This window comes from Lissotriton vulgaris, unplaced genomic scaffold, assembly GCF_964263255.1.
Source record: "Lissotriton vulgaris unplaced genomic scaffold, aLisVul1.2 SCAFFOLD_315, whole genome shotgun sequence".
In the NCBI taxonomy this organism is placed as follows: Eukaryota; Metazoa; Chordata; class Amphibia; order Caudata; family Salamandridae; genus Lissotriton; species Lissotriton vulgaris.
The window spans coordinates 772,549-793,076 of NW_028250410.1; the positions used below are offsets into that span (position 1 = coordinate 772,549).

The 20,528-nt window shown below is 48.0% G+C and overlaps 1 protein-coding gene across 2 annotated transcripts in view; it reads left to right on the forward strand.

Moving 5' to 3' along the window:
• LOC147663269 (stromal interaction molecule 1-like) overlaps positions 1-20,528 on the forward strand; it is a 515,456-nt gene that overhangs the window by 330,120 nt on the left and 164,808 nt on the right. For both annotated transcript variants that reach the window (XM_086950573.1, XM_086950572.1), the window contains one exon: positions 12,363-12,474. In XM_086950573.1, the coding sequence (XP_086806699.1) occupies positions 12,363-12,474 (112 nt within the window). The remainder of the gene's footprint in view (positions 1-12,362; positions 12,475-20,528) is intronic.

Below are 20,528 nucleotides of genomic sequence, written 5' to 3' on the forward strand. Positions count from 1 at the left end.
GATCCGATGAAAGTGCTGCCTTTGAGTTTTTTACTCATAAAACGCTTCTAAAACGTTTGAATCCGAATGAAGTTAAAGAGAAAGCCCTGGTGCGGCTGCACCTCCTCCTTAGAACATCTTCTGCGACTGTGAAACCAGAGGAATGTTCTTCTAGTTCGTGCCCTTTGATGAGAGAGGCCCCTTAGGGCTCCTGTTTGAGCCCAGCATTATTACATTTATACTTGGCCCCTCCAGCTGCCCTTTTGAAATATTCTTGGTAGCAGGTCATATCCTGTGCAGATGATAGACTGTGGTCGCTTCAAGGAGGAGACACCACCTGTAGCTGCAAACCTCCAGCAATGTCTTTGACTTGTCGCTCAACGGATGGCAGAAGATCCTATGAAGTTAAATCGTGAAAATAGAGAGGTGTTCGTTTTTCTGTCCCTCCTTCCATTGGTACTTCAGGGTGGGGTGCCTGCTAACTTGGGCCAACCTGCAACCCCCATTGAGACGGCTATGAACCTTGGAATCAATATGGACAAAAGGCTGTCTTGTAGATCTCCTATAAACCAGTTCCAACTTATTTTATTACATCCGATTGTTGCAGAAGTCTCCGCCTGTCATCTGATGTTTCTTCAGCAAACGGTATAACAAGCAATAGCAGTTTTCTGACTCGCTTTATTTGTATTGCTTAGTATGTAGTTTACCTTCAGTCCTCCTCAATAGACAACACATGGTGCAGAATGCAGCAGCCAGATTGCTTTCAGATCTCCAACGCAGCTCTCTGTTAGAAGCCACATTGGAGAACTGTATTGGCTGCTGATTCAGCAAAGAGTTATTTTCAATGGCTTGTGTATTGCCACAGTGGCAATTAAATCTCACTGAAGGCTTTATCAAACATCTGTCTCCAAGCTGCTGCTAGAAAAACAGCAGCTCAAAAAACTGGAGGATTGGAACAAGATCTTTCTTTTACCAGGCCTGTAAGTCTTGGAGCATGCTCCCATGATGTGTGTAGATAGAACCCCACTACCTCGTGAGCAGAAACAAAAGAAAGACTTTTGCTGTTCATCCAAGACTTTTTTTCCAGTATCTTTGGGGATATTTGTATTGTGCTTTATTCAATCCCTTTGAAATGAATAATTCAGATTCCTCCTTCCACCAATGTATTTTGGAAAGTTAGCAAAAGCTTTATCCGCTATAAACCTATTTCCACTCCACGGAACAGAAACACGCAGCCCATGTATCAGGATCTGAATGTGGACATAGGAAATTCAAAGAAGCTCACAACGTTGCTGGGCTCTTTGGAGAGAGGCAGGTTGCTGCTGTTCACCGATCCACAAAGGGTTAATTTAGGGACAGGAGGAGTGTGTGAACCTTGAGTGGGAGGCCACGGCTTATGTTGATGAAGATTGCACCTTGCCCAGCAGGGGCGATGGCTTATGCAGGTAACTTATGAGCCTGAGGTGAATGCTGCGGTTTCCCCCAAACTCTGAGTCCTATCGGTTCACAGCAGCCACTCTCCCACCACCGTCCGTGCAGAGGACACGCTGTTTCCATCCTAGCCCAATGATTAGCAACGGTGTGGAAGAGACACTGTGGGCTATATTGCACATAGTGCCCCGGTGCGCAACGGGCGTGGGTGCCCCCCAGGGCACTATGGTACTAAAGAAGGGCAACAGACAATTTTTTTAGCCCCTTCTGTAATACTGATTGCGCAGGTGCACATGTGTCGATGGCGCCATCTTCAGAGGACATTCCCTCATTTGCATGGGGTGTGGCCCCCACGCTTGTGAGGATGTCACTTTGCCCCTGCGCTGTATTGTGGGCGCAGAGGCTAATGTGTCCTTAGGAGGTGCACTTTCAACAAAAATGTGGCGCACTGTCAGTGCGCCCCCTGAGAGCAGCTGTCAGGAGGGGGCAAAGGTTCCTGTGGCCCCCCTGCAGGCAGATGCAATCACTGACTGCCCCCTGGAGGAGGGATCTCTAGCCCCTCTTTAAAGTGCAGGCGGGTTGCCGCAGGCACAGAGAGGCGAGGAGTGTCTTTGAAGTAGCGCCTCCCTATGTTACTGAAAGCGCTGCCCCTAGGGCAGCACGAGTTCACGGCTGGTGTGGGGGCCGCTCATTCGCTGTAAGAGGCCGCACTGCCTATGCTGGTGCGCCTCTTAAAGGCGTGCTACGGCTCGAAGGATAGGGCACCTTATCTGATATATGGGTCCGGGTCTACTCACTGCAGAGAGCTCGCCGTTTCCAGCCCAGGACCGAGGCCGAGGCCTGGTGCCAGCCTGTGGGCACTGCCTCCAGCAACCTCCTAATGTCATTACAGACGCTGTGTCCAGGCCTGAACGTTTTCACCTACAAATCATTGTTTTTCAGGTGTTTAATTAGTTCAGTGGAAAGTAGATTAGAGCTCCCAGAATGCATTAAGGTATCACACGAAAGTCCAGCGCTGGAAACATTGTCCATAATGACCTGCTATGTGCTCACTGCGCAGGATGCGGACAGAGTACAGCCGCACCCTCCTGGCGCGTGAGTCAAACATGAGGCGAGGACCCTGGAAGGTTATTGGACCACAAAGTCTTGTTTCTTGCCCCCTGGTAGGACTGTCCCCCTGTTTTCACTTATAAAGCTATTCTTATATGTTTTTAACCGCCGTCTAAACCACCAAAGCCGTGTGCAAACGAATGTCGCGACTCAACGTAGGATTGCAACTCCTAGGCCTAGGGGTTTCTGCACTTCCTTCCATTAAAGGCCTCTCTCTCACTCTGTCTGTGCCTGAAGTCTTTGCGTCCCAGCTTCACACGAGATGTACACGTATGCTCCACAGTCGCCCTGATAATTCACGTATTCTTTGGGGAAATGTTAAACAGTTGTACGCCCAAATGTAAGCAGAGGCAGGGGAAGTGCAGAATGCTCACGAGGCCAGAACTCTTGTTAATCATGGTGTCCATGTACTGACAGGATTATGGTGTATGGGACTTGGTATTGTAAAAACACTCTGCGTCCGTCTGGGGTCTAATCTTGCTAGACTTCACCGCTGTTTAGTGAAGCATGGTCCACTGTGGTTTCGGACTGATGTGGCCTGGGCAGTAGTGAGGGCCTAGTGTGCATGCATCTATGGTGCCGCCAGACCCGGCATGGAAGGGTGCCAGACTGCAATAAATGGCCTTCATCTGCAATTTTATACAGTGCGGATATGGCCCTAAAGCATCAGAGCACTTTACAACAGGAGCAGTTCCACTTACAGTAATTCAGCTTGGAAATTTGTATCGGTGGATGTGTGCAGGAGTTACCACATAAGATAATTACAGCAGTTGGTCAAAGGTTGTTGCACAGTTAATGCATCGGTTTAGATTGTGGGGTACATAACAGAGACAGTTCAGATCCTGGTGGAGAGAGTACATAAGTATGGTCAAGGTTGATTTTCCAAGGTGTCTGTCAAATGGTAGGAGTTTGAGATACTTTTTGAAGGTGACTAGGCGGGTGGTTAGGCAGGGGGAGGGAGGGAGGCAGATCGTTCCAGATTATTGTGGCACTAGCAGAGAATAGCTGGCTCCTGTACCAATCTCGATTGAAGATGGGGGGTTCCAGGAGCAGGGATTGGGCATATTATTTGCTTCAGAGATTTTCAGTTTCTCGTTTAGACAGGAAGGTGAATAGGAGTGCAGGGCCCTGTGGGTAATGCAGGCGGTTTTTAATTGGGTCTGTTCTTCAATGTGAACCCATTAGCAGGGCAGAGGAAATGTGGTCATATTTCTTGAGACCTAAAACGGAGCGTGCTGCTGCATGTAGTGTTGCTCTCAATGTGCCTAGGTGACATTTGGGAGTGCCTCAGAGATGGGCAGTTGCATAATCTCATTTGGAGACGCCGAGAGACTGCACCACTGTTTTGAGGTCTTGTTCTGGGATCAATTGTCTGATGCCCCAAAGCTCCCCAAGTTGGTGTTGTGCGCTTTTGGCAATAGCTGCGATGAGGCTGTGAAGATTGAAATGATTGTCAAGGGTGATCCAATGTATCTGGCACTCAGGAGAAAGGCAAGCTGGGAAGTTTGTCATCCATTCCTGTGGTGGGGTTTATGCTTTTAGAGGCGAAATCTAAAGAAATTCTGTTTTAGTTGAGTTGAATTTTAGATGTTGGTTGAACATCCAGTTTTTAATTTGTGGCCATATCAACTTGATGGCCAAAACTGCCAGATTTCACCTGAGCTACCTAAGACACCTGAAACATTTCCCTGACACTCCAGACCTAAAAATGGCAACCCAAGCACTAGTCATCTCCAGACTAGAATACGGATGCTCTACCCTCGCAGGTCTACCCAAGAACTCTTTGGCCCCATTAAAAGCCTGCCATCATGCCGCCGCCAGACTCCTAACAGGTTCAAAGAAATTCAACCATATCTCTCCCCACCTTAAAGCTCTGAACTGGCTACCTCTCAAGGCCAGAATCCAACTTAAGCTGGCTTGCATCACTCGCAAGGCTGTATACTCCAATTTTCCCATCTTTTCTCGCCCAGAAACTTCTGATATCCGGAGGAGCCAGAAACTCACGGTCCGCCAGAGACCTTTTGCTCCAACCAGCATGTTTGCGGAGAAAAAAAACGTATAATCGGGCCTTCTCTGGGGTCGGCCTAAGAATATGGAATTCACTCCCACCCACCATCAGAAGACTTCCAGCTTTGACTCATTTTAAAAAGGAGGCCAAAACTTTCCTGATCGGCAAATTCCTCTCCTTACGCTTGCATTTCTATCACCTCAGCGACTTTTCTATTACAGCATTACCCATGGTTCTTCCAGGTGATACCTACCCAGCACTTCTGGGCATCCCACCCAGTAATTGAGACAGCTTGTTTTCTTTTATAATGTTTTTATCCCAACTGTATCAGGGATATGTTACTGCCTATTATTTCTTTCCTTGTATAATGCATCTACCTGTTCTTATCTCAATTGTATCCACCCATCCTAAGTCTGTTTATACCACCTGTCAATCCTGTAAAGCGCTCTGATACCCTCCTGGGTATGGTTCGCGCTCTATAAAACTCCAAAATAAATTAAGAGTGTTTTTGAAAGCAGTGCAGCATCTTCTGGGTACGAGATATTCAAGTACATTTAAGTGTCGGCAGCACAGAGGTGGCAGAGAATCCCAGATTTTCTGCAAATCACACCCAGTGGTTCCAGGTAGTGGTTGAAGAGGATTGGGGAGAGGATCGAGCCTTGAGGGACCCCTTGAAGGCCATGTTGTTGCAAGCAGGAGTGGCTGCATATGCATTCTGTAAAAGTATCATTTTGCTGGCAGCTTTGGAAATCCTTACACTGGTGCTGCCCCTATAGGTGCGATGTGTTTTAAATGTTATCAGGAGGGTGGATAGATTTTGCTGGTATTTCTATTGGGAGTCCTCGCTAACAGCATCTGAATAATCAAGCAACTCCTTTACAGATAAACTCTGATTCAAGTTTATCAGATAGTATTTGACGGGGCATAAGAGGTTCATCACCTGTGCCTTTCAGTGGGTCACATGGAGAGGCGTACACAGCAAAGCATTAGATCAGTGGAGGAGATTGTACTCTAAAGAGCTCTTCCCAACTGGGACCTTTTGCCAGTTCAGTCCGTGACGTCACTCTGGCGGCCATTTGAAGTCAATAACCAATGAACCCTCATGGCCTACCTTATCTGCAAATGTGCCTCTCTGCTCTAACACATTAGACTCTCGGAAAAGAGTCTTGGACAAAGGAGAAATTGGTACAAATTGTGTATATTTAGTGTTTATTGGCTATAAAAGTCCTACCTCGTGGCGCTCTATCCCTTGTCTGCATCACTGCCGTGTACCTCACCTCCTCCCTCTCCCTTCACGTCCTCTTCCTCGCCTCTATGTCCCTATTAATGTATCCCCTCCTTCTACCTCACCCTTCCCTTTTATCTCTCTACCCACTTCTGTCAAACCTTGCACTTCAGCCACATTATCCCTCGTTCTGCCCCTCACCTCTGCCTGACCTCTCTACTTGTTATCTTCTGACTCCGTCACCGTCTCCACACCTGCTCCTCTCTTCCTTCTCTGCCTGCCTCCCCCCACCACAGCGCTTTGCCCATTACTTCCCCTACATAGAGGTGGATGAACCAACAAATGCAGCCTCACGGCTGGACCGGTTGACGTCGAAGCTGGGCTACGGGGTTCGAGTCTCGGCAATGACACTCAGCATCCTCTTAATCTCCCTGTGCCTATCAAAAATGAATGTGTCCTCATGTAACGAAACGTTTGCTATGCACAGCGCTCTGATACCAGATATCTTCGGGTCTAGTTTGCGCTATATAAAAAAATAAAATAAAATTAAAAGTGGGAGCTGAGCCAAAGGTCGGCTCCGGCTCTTTGAAATGTTCCTGCTCCCCACCCCCTCAATTGTGATCACAAGGAGTGGACCAAGAGGCACGTCATTTCCCACATGTACCCTATATGCGGCCTAGATTTGTAGTTTCATGCTGGACATTTCAGCCACTGGGTGGGCTCTTTCTTTCGGACATCAGCTGTTAATGCTTTGTCCTTCATTTTCGGAAGAGGAGATTAGTGAGTGGGTGTCGGGGACAAGCCACATCTTATTTTTAGCAGTGTCACATAGCACGAACTTTCCCACGGAACGAGGAGTGCTTCGCCACAGGCACAGACTACTTTACACAGTACAGGGGCAGCCGCGCCGGATTGACAGGACGCAGAGTCCGGGCCGGGATCGAGCCCTGCTCCCCTCTTACCCGGGCGGCATCTGTAGCCTCCACTCGTTTTGGGCTCGAGCTGCGGCAGAGCCCAAGAGTCCAGCTCGGGCCCGGCTCGAGCGTTCAGTGACTCGCTCATCTCTATCCATACCTCTCCTTTCTTCTTCCACTCGGTTTACCTACATCACAGCCACCCTCTTCCTCTCTCTACCGCATCTGTTTTTCTCAACGAAATATCTCTGTGCCTCATCTTTCTTTCTATCCTGTGAGGGTACCTCACCACCTCATTCCTCCCTGTGTATAGCGCAGGGGGGGGTCTTAAAAAAATGCACGCATTAGTTTACACTAGTGAAACACACCTGACAGCAAGTGAAGCCACTTCTACTGAGGCCCCCTGCCCGCTCAGTATGTGCATACATTAAGGGACCGGCCAGCGAGACAAATTGAGTGATACCTCTGCCTGTTGCTAAACCTGGCGTGGGGGACCGGCGGTGTTGGTGGAAGGGGAAGTGGTGGTAATGAGCGCCCATCTGCTTGCAGAAAGGCCACTCAGGCACCCACTGGGCCGCTGGCTGTATTCCGAAAATAGAGACACCGCCCAAATCGGCCCCAGACTTAGGGTGACCAGACGTCCCCGTTTTCCCAGGACAGTCCCCGTTTTTGGAGAAATGTCCCCGTGTCCCGACACTTTTCTCCAAGTGACTCAAATGTCCCCGTTTTTAAACAGTGTCCCAGGTAAACACAGAAATGTCCCTGTTTTTCATTGTTCCAGTTGAGCATGCGCGCGCATGCTCTCTTTGTACTGGCATTTGCTGTGATATTTTATTGATTTTTGGCAAATATATGCTGTAGTCCTTAAAAGTGTAAATGTAATAAGAAGTACTAATGCTGCTGTGTAAAGGAGAGGGGTGCCAATAAAAGACCTCAGATTTGTTGTCTGTAATGCTTCATCTCGGTCTGTGGAGGGAGCTGTTGTTGTTGTCCCTTTTCTATGTCTATGACAGCTGTCAAATAATCCTACTTTTATGTTGATGGTTACTGCAAACTGTAGTCCTACATCTATTTCTATGACCGGTCCCTGTTTTTTGTTTTGAGAATCTGGTCACCCTACCCAGACTGCTCAAAAAAGCAGCCCACAGCAGGAACTCAGACACCGGCCCCTCGGGCATTGCCTGAATGCCCGTGTTACCAATCCGAGGCTGGTACCCCCTCTTCCCACCTCCCTCTCCTGTTCTCCAATACAACGCACTTCAACACATCTGCCTCTTAACTTTTCCTCTCTACCTCACTGCTTTCTCGTTTTCTCCGCTCTCTATTGCTTCTTCTTTTTGACTCCCCTTTTTCGCTCCAACCCCCGACCCTCTACACCTTTCGTATCTCTCCCTTCGAGTCACTCCTCTTTCAGGAACCTTTCCTCGGTGCCTTTCAGGCTCTTTCCTCCCTTTTCTCTTCCTCACCAGAGGCGGAGGGCACTGATGAGTGAGGTGGAGAGCGACGGAGAGGAGGCTTGTGGCCCACACCCAATCGGGGTCGGATTGGGATCACAATTCGGCCCGGGCACTGACGAAAAAAGTGGCCCACATTCAAGAGGCGTGGCCTTATTTAAGGGGCGTGGCCCACATTCAAGGGGCGTGCCCTTTCATGAAACACCATTTGCACAGACCAGGAATGAAAGTGGGAGGATACTGTTCTTGCACACGACACAGGGCCAAGGTGACATGGCCTACATGCTGAGCAAATAAAAAAAATAGCAAGGCCCCTTTTTGTCACAAAATTATTCCAGCCCTCCAGCACAGGAGCACCTGAAAAGCAGCAAAGCCCCTGCTATTACTAACCTACTCAGCCCTCCCCAGACCTTCAGCTCAGGAGCACATGAACAGAGGTAAGGCCCCTGCAATTAGTAACTTAATCAACCCTCCAGGCCTTGGGAAAATGTCCTGGCAGGGGAGCACAAAACACAGCTTTCTGGGTCATCCAAGGTAGCCAGGTAGCCAGGGGGGAGGCTGAGGTGAAGCTGGTGCATGGGAAGTGCCTTCCCAGTGTGTTCTGGCAGTTTGAGTGTTTACCATTTACTGTAGTATTACCCTTGTACCTGTGTATGGTACCCTTTTGTAACTTGCACAAGTCACTTTTCTCTTGTAACACACTGTTTGCTACCTCTCACTTTTGTTTGCTTTAGATACTTGCACGAGTGCCACCATTGCCTACGTAACGTTTGTTCTTGTGCTGGAGTGCCTGCCATTAATTGCAGTATTATACCTCTATTTGTATTTTGTACGCTTTTGTAACCTGCACACATATCTCTTTTTCCTCCTGTAATGTATCGTTTGCTCCTCTTGTATTTTGGTTGCTCACTATTGTCACTTTTGATTCATGTAACTTAACGTTTGCTTTTGTAATTTGTCCACTTATAATTTTCTCCTCATGTATTATTGCTGTTCCTAGTGTGAAGCGCTCTGACACCTTCGGGTAAAGTCCGTGCTATATAAAATCGCATTAATAAATAAATAAATAAAACAAAAACATTTCAAACATCACCAGGCCCCCACAGCAAGACCCATTCTTCCTCGCCCACTATGCCCTGAATGTGAAGGGCTGTGGGCGAGGTGTTAAGACCAACACCGTTTCTGGGCTGCATGGGCGCCAGGGGGCCAAGGTGCAAATGGCTCAAAGGCCTGAGAAACACCTGGCCCCCAGGGAGGCCGATTATTGCAAACAATCACCCCTCACCAGCCCAGCCTCAGCTTGATTGCTTGGCAGGGTAGGGGTGAAGGAGAGCCCACAGCTGACAATTGCTGTCTGGCCGCACAGCGAGGCTGCTTTCATTTTCTCAATCTCTGTCTCCGTGCACTCTGTGGGCCGTTTTTTTTTCTCCCCTTTCCTAGTCCACTCTCTGTGGACTGGGACAGGGGAGAAAAAAAACGGCCCACAGAGGGCACTGAGGCACCGGCCCTTCGGCCCATGCCCGCCTTGCCAATCCGCCCCTGCACCCAATCAACTGCAAGCGTGGCTTGCCAGCATGGGCATAGAATCTTTCCTAGAGAAGGCTGCGATTAGACTGACCAATCCTGTGAAACATGCCACTGGCGCCGACAACCAATAGCACATGTGGGGCCTGGGGTCATTTTTTCTTCTTCCCTTCTAACGCTAGTAAACCTGTTTTAGGAGCCAGGGACTCTTTCACAATATTTAATGTGAGGTGCCTCTAGTCCTGAGGAAGACTCCTAGTCCAACAGGTGCAATATACAGGCGCTGAAACATGTGGATGGAAAAGAGAAGCAAGACCCATTGGTCGATCCTTCAATTTTTTAGGTCGAGCCTGGCCAGCCCATGCGTGCTGCGATGCATGCAGTAGTGGGGTATGGCTTTGAAGCCCTCCCACTCTCCACCCATATTTTTAGTTGGCTTGCGTCATCGTCCTTCATAAAGGCTGGCTTCCGAGTCCTGGTCTGCATTTGTTACCTCCCATTAGGGCTGGACCTTTTACTGGTGTTGGTACATGGTCTGCTATATAAGTTGGTGAGCACTATTTTCTTTAACCACTTCGATGCTGATGACGACCTCAGCTCGTCATCAGCTACGGCGCTCGTATGCTGATGATGAGCTGAGCTCGTCATGTAACGCAGTATTTTTAAAAACGCCGCACACAGCGGGAAATGCCGCCGCAGCGATGCGGTTAATTCTCTTCCTGTATCCCCCCCTATTCCACCCATCACATCACATCACAGCACGCCTCACGCTTTGACTACTGTATTTATTTAAATGACTACGCGGTCCACTTTAACTATAGCAGCCGCGCTTATTCAATGATTTTGAATTTACGGTGCAGTCCGCTTTCAGTTGAGCATCTGCGCTTTTTAATTATTTATTTTACAGGCAGATGCTTTCACATTAGCGGCTGTACTTATATATTTAATTAAATAATAACAGGCTGCTTTCACTTGTGCCGTCGCGCTGCAGAACGTTTCTAAATGAATAATTTGGTTTTGCTATGTGTGCAAGTGCACCATATGCGCTTTCACTTTAATATCGTCATGCCCATTTGTTTAGATGTTGCTCACTGTAACCTGAATACGGCGATCAGCGTTTAAAGAAATTGAGCGTGGCCAACATTAAAGTGCTCTCGCATTTGCGAGAGTTTGAGATATTGGCATTAAAAGTAACAATGCCTTCTAGATATGTGTTGGGTTTAAACACATAAATAAAAGGCATTGTCATTTACAATGCCAATCGCTTAAACGCTCGCAAAAGCCGGACCTATTGCATTGAAAATGCTTGTTTAATATCGTGGTTGGCAGACTACGGTAAAAACACCCACATACCATTTTAATATAGGTCTGATAGTTTAACAAAGGGAGAACATAAGGATGGACTTGAGACATAACCTCACCCAATCTAGGGAAGCCGTAACTAGGAGAATTTACAACTAGTGAGCAGGCGCTCTTGGGCGCTTCCAGGGCCTAAATTTGAAAACTACAGGTGAAGCCTACCCTGCTAGCTAGGCCAGGTACACAAATGTGTGGTTTTTACATACTAGCCTTGACTGTTTCTTCCATGAGTTTTTGTGCTTCTTGTATGTTTGTTTACAGAAAGTGTCCAACAGCGCTTTCATGCATTTTATTCCCTCTTCAGTGTGCTAGCTATCTGTGTTCTGCCTGTCCTGTATGTGAGAGAATTGTTATGTTCCTTCTGTTACTGCCGCCTGTCCTTTACTTACGCTTTGCGTTAAAGATGCGCTGCTGCTATCTAGTGCACCTTTATTTTGTTATGAAGAAAAGTATAAAAGGTTCCATTCCACAAAAGACAACCATTGTCACTGCCAATGATGATGCTGGTTTTAATCCATGAAATGTGGGAACCATCTCAAAACAAATGGGCGCTTTCCTTTTGGTTTTGCACGCGAAACAAGTGGCTTTTAAAATGTCCTCAATAATGTGTTATAATTTCTTTTTTTTAAAGCTGACAAGTGGCTCCATGCCACGTATAACACCTGCAGCTAATTCTGGCATTTTAGCCAACAGCACTTTTCAGACTTTCCATACTTTACACTTTCCATTCTGAGATTGTGAGCCACAATACAAGTCTTAAAAACAGGACTACAAGCCCCACAATTCAACCTGCAGTTGAGTGAAAAGCCAGGAAGAGCTCATGAGGGCATATGTCATAGTGCCAATGGGCAGACTTGTGAAATACAAAATTTTAAAAAAGGCACAAAGTCTGGAGCTACATTTTTTTTTGCAACAATCCTGGGTTAAACAGCCCAGCGGATGAGTGGGCAGAGATGGCCTTTCGAATGCAAATGAGAGTATGACCGCTTCCAATGGGCTAACATGAGCAGCCCTTGGACACCCAGCATGCAAAAAAATATATGCATGTGGGTGTGTGAAGAGACATTGAGAAAGGAAAACCCATGTGCTGACACCCCTCTTCCTGGGCATTGTATGGTGTGATTTAGGTGGCGTGCTTGTCATGAACTGGTGCAGCACGTGCTGCAGTTGCTGCCCGCTGGCCTCCAGTGGCACTTGTGGTACACTTTTGGTGCACTGATTATTGCTAAAGTTCCTCTTTCTGTGGTGCACGGCTGTGTGGTTAAACAGTTGTAGCGGCGCTGTTCACAGCACACTTTATGTAAAAGCGCTAGACTAGAAGTGGGTGTTCACTGCTGTTTGTGCTTTGTTCCCTGCAGTGTACAACTGGACAGTGGAGGAGGTGGTCCAGTGGCTAATCACCTACGTGGAGCTCCCACAATATGAAGAAACCTTCCGCAAGCTGCAGCTCAGCGGACACGCTATGCCCAGGTGAGTACTGTCTGTGCAGAGTCTAGTGGGCGCGCCATGGCCAGGTCAGTACTGTTTGCTAAGTTCAGCGGACACGCTGTGCCCAGGTCGATGCACGTTCTAACCTGGTCAGTACTCTCTGTGCTCAGTCCAGTGGTACGCTGTGCCCAGGTCAGTACTGTCTGTGCGGAGTCCAGTGGGCGTGCCATGTCCAGGTCATTAATCTGCTGTCCGTTCAGTACTCTGCTGTCCGTTCAGTACACTCTGCGCGAAGTTCAGTAGGTGCCCCAGGCCAGTACCCTCTGTGCTCAGTCCAGTGGACACACTGTGCCCAGGTCAGTACTGTGTACTAAGTTCAGTGGACACGCTCTGCCCCGGTCAGTGCGCGCTGTGCCCAGGCCAGTACTGTTTGCGAAGTTCAGCGGACACGCTGTGTCCAGACTAGTGCACGCTGTAACCTGGTCAGTACTCTCTGTGCTCAGTCCAGTGGTACGCTGTGCCCAGGTCAGTACTGTGTTCTAAGTTCAGCAGACACTATGTGCCCCAGTCAGTGCGTGCTGTGCCCAGGCCAGTACTGCTGTAACACAAGTCCCTTTGAAGACTGTCTCATTCAGAAAGATCATAGGATTCTCCAGTATTAGGGGTGTCTTTCATAGATTCACATGCCTGAATCATTCCCCGTCGTCGGAGTGGGAGTCCCACGGTACATAAAAATAGCAATAATATGCCATAATTATACAGTAAATACCACTAGAATAAACCAGGAAGTAAAGTAGCCCAACTACAGTAGGAAAAAAACTTCCACATCTATGACTATCATAGTCATTTTGTATAGACCAAACTACAGCCAATCAGGCGCCAGCACCCACCAGAATGTTCTCCCCAGAGGCTCAGGCTCTCAGATTTTCTACCGCACGTCGTGTGAAGGGAGTCTCCCTGAGCTCTGCTCAGTTTCTTTTGAAATATCTCTACTTTCTAGTTGAAATGTCTTCAAGGAAGTCTCTGTTCAGAGCCTGCGAGTCCTGTGGTAAGCTCCGGCTTTTTAAAGAGGATCCTCATGAGAAATGCATATATTGTCTCTACCCAGATCATCTAGTCAAGGACTGTAAGATCTGCAGGAAATTTCCTCCAAAGACCCAGAGAGACAGAGAAGGTCGATTGCTTTTGTGGCTACAAAGGCTAAAGAATTCTGATAAGGCTGTGTCTGATGTTGACAGTATTGCCTCGGGTTCCACTTCAGTGTCTAGGAAGAGGCCTGCGTCTGAACATCAACCATCTTCTGAGGCTAAGGTTGCTAAGAAAAATCAACCAACAAAGGGTTCTGACAAACCTTCATGTTCAAAGGCTGCCTCTTCAGGCAAAGGCTTGGAGAGTTCGTCTCATAAAAAGCCCGCCAAGAACTTGCCTCAAAAAACTGTCAAGAGTTCTTCTCAGGACTCATCTTTTCAGACGCCTTCCACTGTCAGCTCGTCGACGAAGACCTCCGCCGATGCGTCATCCACGTCGACGATGACTTTCTCATCTCCTAAATCGTCAATGATTATGACGACGGCGGCGTCTTCCCCAACTATGGTTTACGTGACGGTAAGGCCTATCTCGTCGACGACTGCCGTCGGCGATTCCTCGTCGACATCGAGTCTGAAAGCCTTGCCGTCGTCGAGAAGATCGTCAGCGACAATATCGTCGACGGCGCTGCCGCCGACGAAGGTCATTCCGACGACGACTAGCGTTCCGTCGACGAAGGCCTCCACGTCGACGAAGATCATTCCGTCGACGACGGCCATCCAGTCGTCGACGATCATACCGTCGACGAAGAACATACCGTCGACGAAGAGCGTACCGTCGACGGAGACGAAACCGTCGACGAAGAGCATACCGTCGACGAAGGGCGTTCCGTCGACGAAGAGCGCACCGTCGACGAAGGGTATACCGTCGACGAGGGACGTACCGTCGACGAAGGGTGTACCGTCGGTAAAGGGGGTACCGTCCACGAATGGCGTACCGTCATCGAAGGATGTACCGTCGACGAAGTCCATCCTGTCGACGTCAATTTCAAAGGCACCTACAATATCGGCCACTGACACATTGGGAAACGCGCCGTCGACGCCGCAGTTTTCATCCTGTACCGCGTTGCAAGTATGGTCTCCGTCTACGGTTTTCGTTGCACCAAAGCCGACGACGCAAGTTCCTGATCGTCTTCTGGACTCGGATAGTGAGGAAGAAACAGATCAGAGGTTTGGAGTGGCTACAAGTCCTTCTGAATTGAATATCCAGTTGAAGGAGGATGAGCAGGAAGAAGATCATCCAGAAGTGCAGATGCCATCCCAGGTGGATTCCTTGCCACTCACTCAAGTGCCTATGGCTTTACTGTCCAATCTCCAATACATGTTGGACGATTACTACAGGAGGTTTCCACCTTCAGAACCAGTGGCCTCAGAGCCGACTACTCCTAATACTGAGGTGCCGACACCAAATTTGCAGCCAGTACTTCCTACATCGCCTGCTTCACAGGTACAGGCGGAAGGAGCCGACCCTTTGTCTTCGGAGGAGGAGGAGCAAAGGGAGGAAGGTGAGGTTCAAGATGAGTCGGAGTGGGATGAATATCAGGAGCACACACCTTCCCCTTCGCGCCATGCAGTTTCGATTTCTCCACCAGTGGATGTGGTTGGCTTCCATCTCTTGATGGAACGCGCCACTAAACGTTTTCATATTGATATGGAGCATAAAGAGCAAGATTGTTTTCTTTATGACTTTAAAGACCAACCAAGGCGACAGATTAAGTAGATTCCCATTATTGATTTCATCTGGCAGGAGGGAATTAAAGTCATGGCAACACCAGCATCCATTCCTCCAGTCCTACCACGTTTGGAGAAGAAGTACAGGGCTCCAGACAAATCTCCAGCATGCCTTATAGGACAGCCTAAACTGGACTCTGTAATAATTCAAGCGGCACAGAAGAGGGCTAGAAATCCTTCGTGCCAGCTGACGGCCCCTCCTGACAGGGATGGAAAACGCTTGGATTCTATAGGAAAACGTGTCTCTACAATGGCGGCTACGACAGTTCGAGCGGCAAATTCATTGGCCATATTAGGTAGATATGACCGGCAAATGTGGTCTGATATCGCACCATATCTTGATCTTATACCTGAAACTTCAAAGACTGAGGCGCTCAAGATACTTCATGAAGGCCAAAGAATCTCGGAGGAGATTATTGATTCAGCTGTGGATGTGGCCTCAACAGGTTTTCGGCAGCTGGCAGGAGCTGCAGTTCTTCGCCGGCAGGGGTGGCTGCGATCTACTTCTTTTAGGCAAGAAGTTCAACATAAGGTACTGGATCTACCATATGATGGTGAATATCTGTTTGGACCTCAGGTAGAAGAGGCTTTGCAAACTATAAAGAAGGATTCTGAAACTGCGAAATCCTTAGTGTCTCTTCAATTTCGAAAGCCGCCCTTTCGGGGAGCGAGAGGACGGGGAGCGTCCTCTACCAGAGGTGGATATGGCCAGCAATCCTCTTACAGGCAAAATAACCAAAGGTACCAGACTCAACGCTATCAGTCTTACAACCAAAGAAAGCCTTCCTATCCCCAAAACAAGGGTAGAACAAGTTACCGTGGAAAGGATAAAAGACAATGAAATTTTTCACCTGCCGCCACCACTGCCCTATTCAAAAGAAAAAATTGGAGGGCGAATATCCAAATTTTACTCAAGTTGGCAGTCAATAACATCAGACAAATGGGTCCTGGACATAGTGTCCAGGGGTCATGCCCTAGAATTCGAGAAATTTCCCCCAAACGTTGCTCCAAAAGGACCCCCCCCCCAGCTCACCTGAAGGAATTATTTGCTCAAATCAGAATAATGATGCAGAAGGGAGCGATCGAAAGCGTGCCTCAAAAGATGAAAGGAATGGGGTTTTACTCCAGATTCTTTCTGATAAAGAAGAAGAATGGAGAGTGGCGCCCGATTCTAGATCTTCGCGCTCTGAACAAATACTTGAGAAAATTGACATTCAGAATGTTATCGCTCCAGGAAATATTGCATCTTTTGGCAGCAGGGGATCACATGGTCACTTTAGATCTCCAAGATGCGTATTTCCATATTCCAATTCTACCTCGTCACAGAAAGTTCCTGTGCTTCAGGGTGGCTGGCAGGGATTACCAATTCAAGGTTCTTCCTTTTGGACTACGGTCGGCGCCAAGAGTGTTCACCAAGGTTCTGGCTCCAGTGGCGGCGCATCTCCGGCTGCAGGGAATCCAGATATTCCCATACTTAGACGACTGCCTTATAAAGGCCAGTTCTCGAGCAGTCGTTCATTCGCATCTGCAACTATGTCTACACCTGTTCCAGTCCCTGGGCCTCTCCATCAACCACGAAAAATCCAAACTGCAACCGTCACAAAGACAAACCTTTTTGGGAGCAACTTTGGACACTCAGGAACTTCGAGCCTTTGTCTCGGAAGAAAGGCAACTCAGGATAAAGGACATGGCACAGAAACTGTTGTCAAAAAAGTCAGTTTCTGTTCGGATATTCAAATCCTTTCTGGGGATGGCCTCTTCTTGCATCCCATTGCTACCGAACTGTCGCCTCAGAATGAGGCCTCTACAGGAAGAACTGACCCAGCAGTGGCTACAGGTCTCAGGAACGTTCGAGGATATGATCAGCATCACACCGACAATGCAAAACTCTTTCAGATGGTGGATGCAAAAACGACATCTTCAGAAGGGGTGTGCGTTTCTCCAAGAGCCACCAAGCCTCACCATCACGACAGATGCCTCTCTCGAGGGTTGGGGAGCGCACCTTCAGGGCCTCACTATCAGTGGCAAGTGGACTGCCCTGCAGCAGCGTTGGCACATAAACTGCTTGGAGCTGAGAGCCATTTTCCTGGCGCTCAAGGCGTTTCATGCAGTCATTCAAGGTTCCAATGTGTTGATAAAGACGGACAACACAACAAGCATGCACTACGTCAACAAGCAAGGGGGAACTCGATCTCTCCTCCTCTCCCAGGAAGCCCAGGAGTTGTGGACGTGGGCTTTGGAACACGATGTACATCTTCAAGCGGTGCACGTTCCAGGGATAGAGAATGTCTTGGCAGACACGCTCAGCAGAACGAAGGTCTCCACTCACGAGTGGGAGCTTCACCAACAGACGGTGGAGCGCATCTTTAGACTATGGGGTCGCCCAGACATAGATCTATTCGCTACGAAGACCAACAGCAAATGCAAGCTCTTCGCAAGCTGGCATCCCCAAAAGGACTCTCAAGGGAATGCGTTTTCTCTGGACTGGTCCCTAAGTTATGCGTACGCATTTCCACCAATCCCTCTTGTACCCAGAGTTCTGCGGAAAGTGAAGAAGGAACCGTGCAGACTAATCCTAATTGCACCCAGATGGCCACGCCAATATTGGTTCACGGAACTCCTCCTACTATCAGAGTGCAAACCAATTCAATTAGATCCAGTCCCGAACCTACTCAGTATGCAGGACGGACAGGTCTGCCACCCAGATCCAGCATCTCTGAAATTAGCAGCCTGGCGCCTGAATACCGGGAGTTCGCCCACTTGAACATCCCAGAAGAATGCAAAGAGGTACTGGCCAGGGCGAGGGCACCGTCCACAATAAGGACTTACAGTCTAAAATGGAGATGTTTCTGCATTTGGTGTCAGGCAAATGGGCTTCACCCGTTTTCAGCAACACCGGAAGAGATTCTACCGTTCTTCCTACATTTGGCAAAATTAGGTCTATCTCACGCAACTTTAAAGGTGTTCCTAGCAGCGATATCCAGATATCGGCAAGATGGTGCTACTTCCTTGTACTCGACTAGGGTTGTACAACAATTCTTCAAGGGACTCTTTAGGATGTTTCCTCCAATACGCCGACCTCCACCGATGTGGCATCTCAATGTGGTCTTGGCACAACTTATGCGTCATCCTTTCGAACCCATTCACAAGGCTGACCTCAAATATCTCTCGTGGAAAGTGGCATTGTTACTGGCGTTGACATCCGCCAGAAGAGTCAGTGACCTCCAGGCCTTTACAATCCAACAGCCTTTTCTGCAATTTACAAGCGACTCTGTAGTGCTCCGCACTAATCCAAAGTACATTCCCAAGGTACCCTTGGAATTCCACCTCAATGAGCCTATAATTCTGAAAACATATTTTCCTAATCCGCAATCACAAGCAGAAAAAGCATTGCATACCTTGGATGTCAAGAGATGTCTTAAATTCTACCTGCAGAGAACATCCGCCTTGCGCTCTTCCAATCAGCTGTTCATCACTTACGGGACTATTCGTAAGGGGCAGGCAGTCTCTAAACAGACAATTGCAAGATGGATTTCGTCTGCCATTGCCTTTTGCCATACGCAAGCGGGACGACCGCTGCAAACAGCTCCTAGAGCTCATTCCACAAGAGCAATATCTTCATCAACGGCTTTGTTTGCTGGAGTTCCAATTCAGCAAATTTGCAGAGCGGCTACTTGGGCTAGTCGCCATACATTTACAAAGCATTACTGTCTGGAGACAGCCAGCGAAGCAGACACGTCTGTGGGTCGAGCAGTCCTGCGGAACCTTTTCAAATAAGGTGAGCCTCTGTTTCCCACCTCCTTTTTCACTGTCAGGCTTTGTTTATGCTATGTTTGTTACATTTGCTTGCAGAACTGTATTCTACTATACGTAGACAATATGGGTATATTCTATGATACTGTTTTATGTTCTATTCACTGGCAAGCTGGACAAACATGCTCATCTGCCTGACAAGGATGTACTGCTAGCTACTCTGATTCAGGCATGTGAATCTATGAAAGACACCCCTAATACTGGAGAAGAACAATAGTTAGTTACCTGTAATCTGTGGTTCTCCAGTATTGGTGTCTTTCATAGATTCACATGCAACCCGCCCACCTCCCCTCAGAGGCTCTTTTAGGCTATTTTGGGTTACCTTCACTCCTTGCGAGAAAATCTGAGAGCCTGAGCCTCTGGGGAGAACATTCTGGTGGGTGCTGGCGCCTGATTGGCTGTAGTTTGGTCTATACAAAATGACTATGATAGTCATAGATGTGGAAGTTTTTTTCCTACTGTAGTTGGGCTACTTTACTTCCTGGTTTATTCTAGTGGTATTTACTGTATAATTATGGCATATTATTGCTATTTTTATGTACCATGGAATCCCACTCCGACGACGGGGAATGATTCAGGCATGTGAATCTATGAAAGACACCAATACTGGAGAACCACAGATTACAGGTAAGTAACTATTGTTCTTCCTTCTGCTCTGTGGCACCTGGTACTGAGGCCCTTTCTGAACACCTGCCCTTACACACACACACACACACACACACACATGTTTATTGGCCAAAGACTCTCAGCGACTGTCAAAATAGTGACAAGGCAGTGAGTGGACAGGACACTTCTGTCCTGAATTGAGCAGATATTGACTCTGCAGAAAGCTTCACTTAAGAAGTTAAAGGACATTCATATCCACATTATTTATTTTATTTATGTATCCAGTATTGGGGTATCTTTCATAGATTCACATGCCTGAATCATTCCCCGTCGTCGAGGCGGGAGTCCCACGGTAAATTATATATATATAGCAGTGCCTAAAATCATTAGTAGTAGGCTAGAAAGAATATAGGCCCAACTAGGCCCAAAACTTAGCAGCCTATCTACCTCATTATGTAAAAAGAACTGAAAAAGTAGCCTCAGCCAATCAGCTAACCTCACCCTCTAGAACCTTCCCAGCCCAGGCAGTTCTCCTCAGATTTTCACCGCACTTCGTGTGTAAGGGAGTCTCCCTGAGTGCCTACTCAGTTTTTCTTCAAAATTTCTTCTATTCTCTCAAGATGTCGGAAAAGAAGGCTTTATTCAAGGCTTGTGCTTCATGCTTCAAGAAGAGGGTCCATGTGGACGACCAGCACTCGGACTGTATTTATTGTTTGCATCCTTCACATGTGGTGAAGGATTGCAGGATATGTCGAACCTTCCCTCCTAAGACCACCAGGGATAGAGAGGCAAGAGTTCTTTTGTGGCTAAAGTCGTCTGCCACAGATGACGAGGACAGAGCCTCTACCTCAAGTAAGAGAG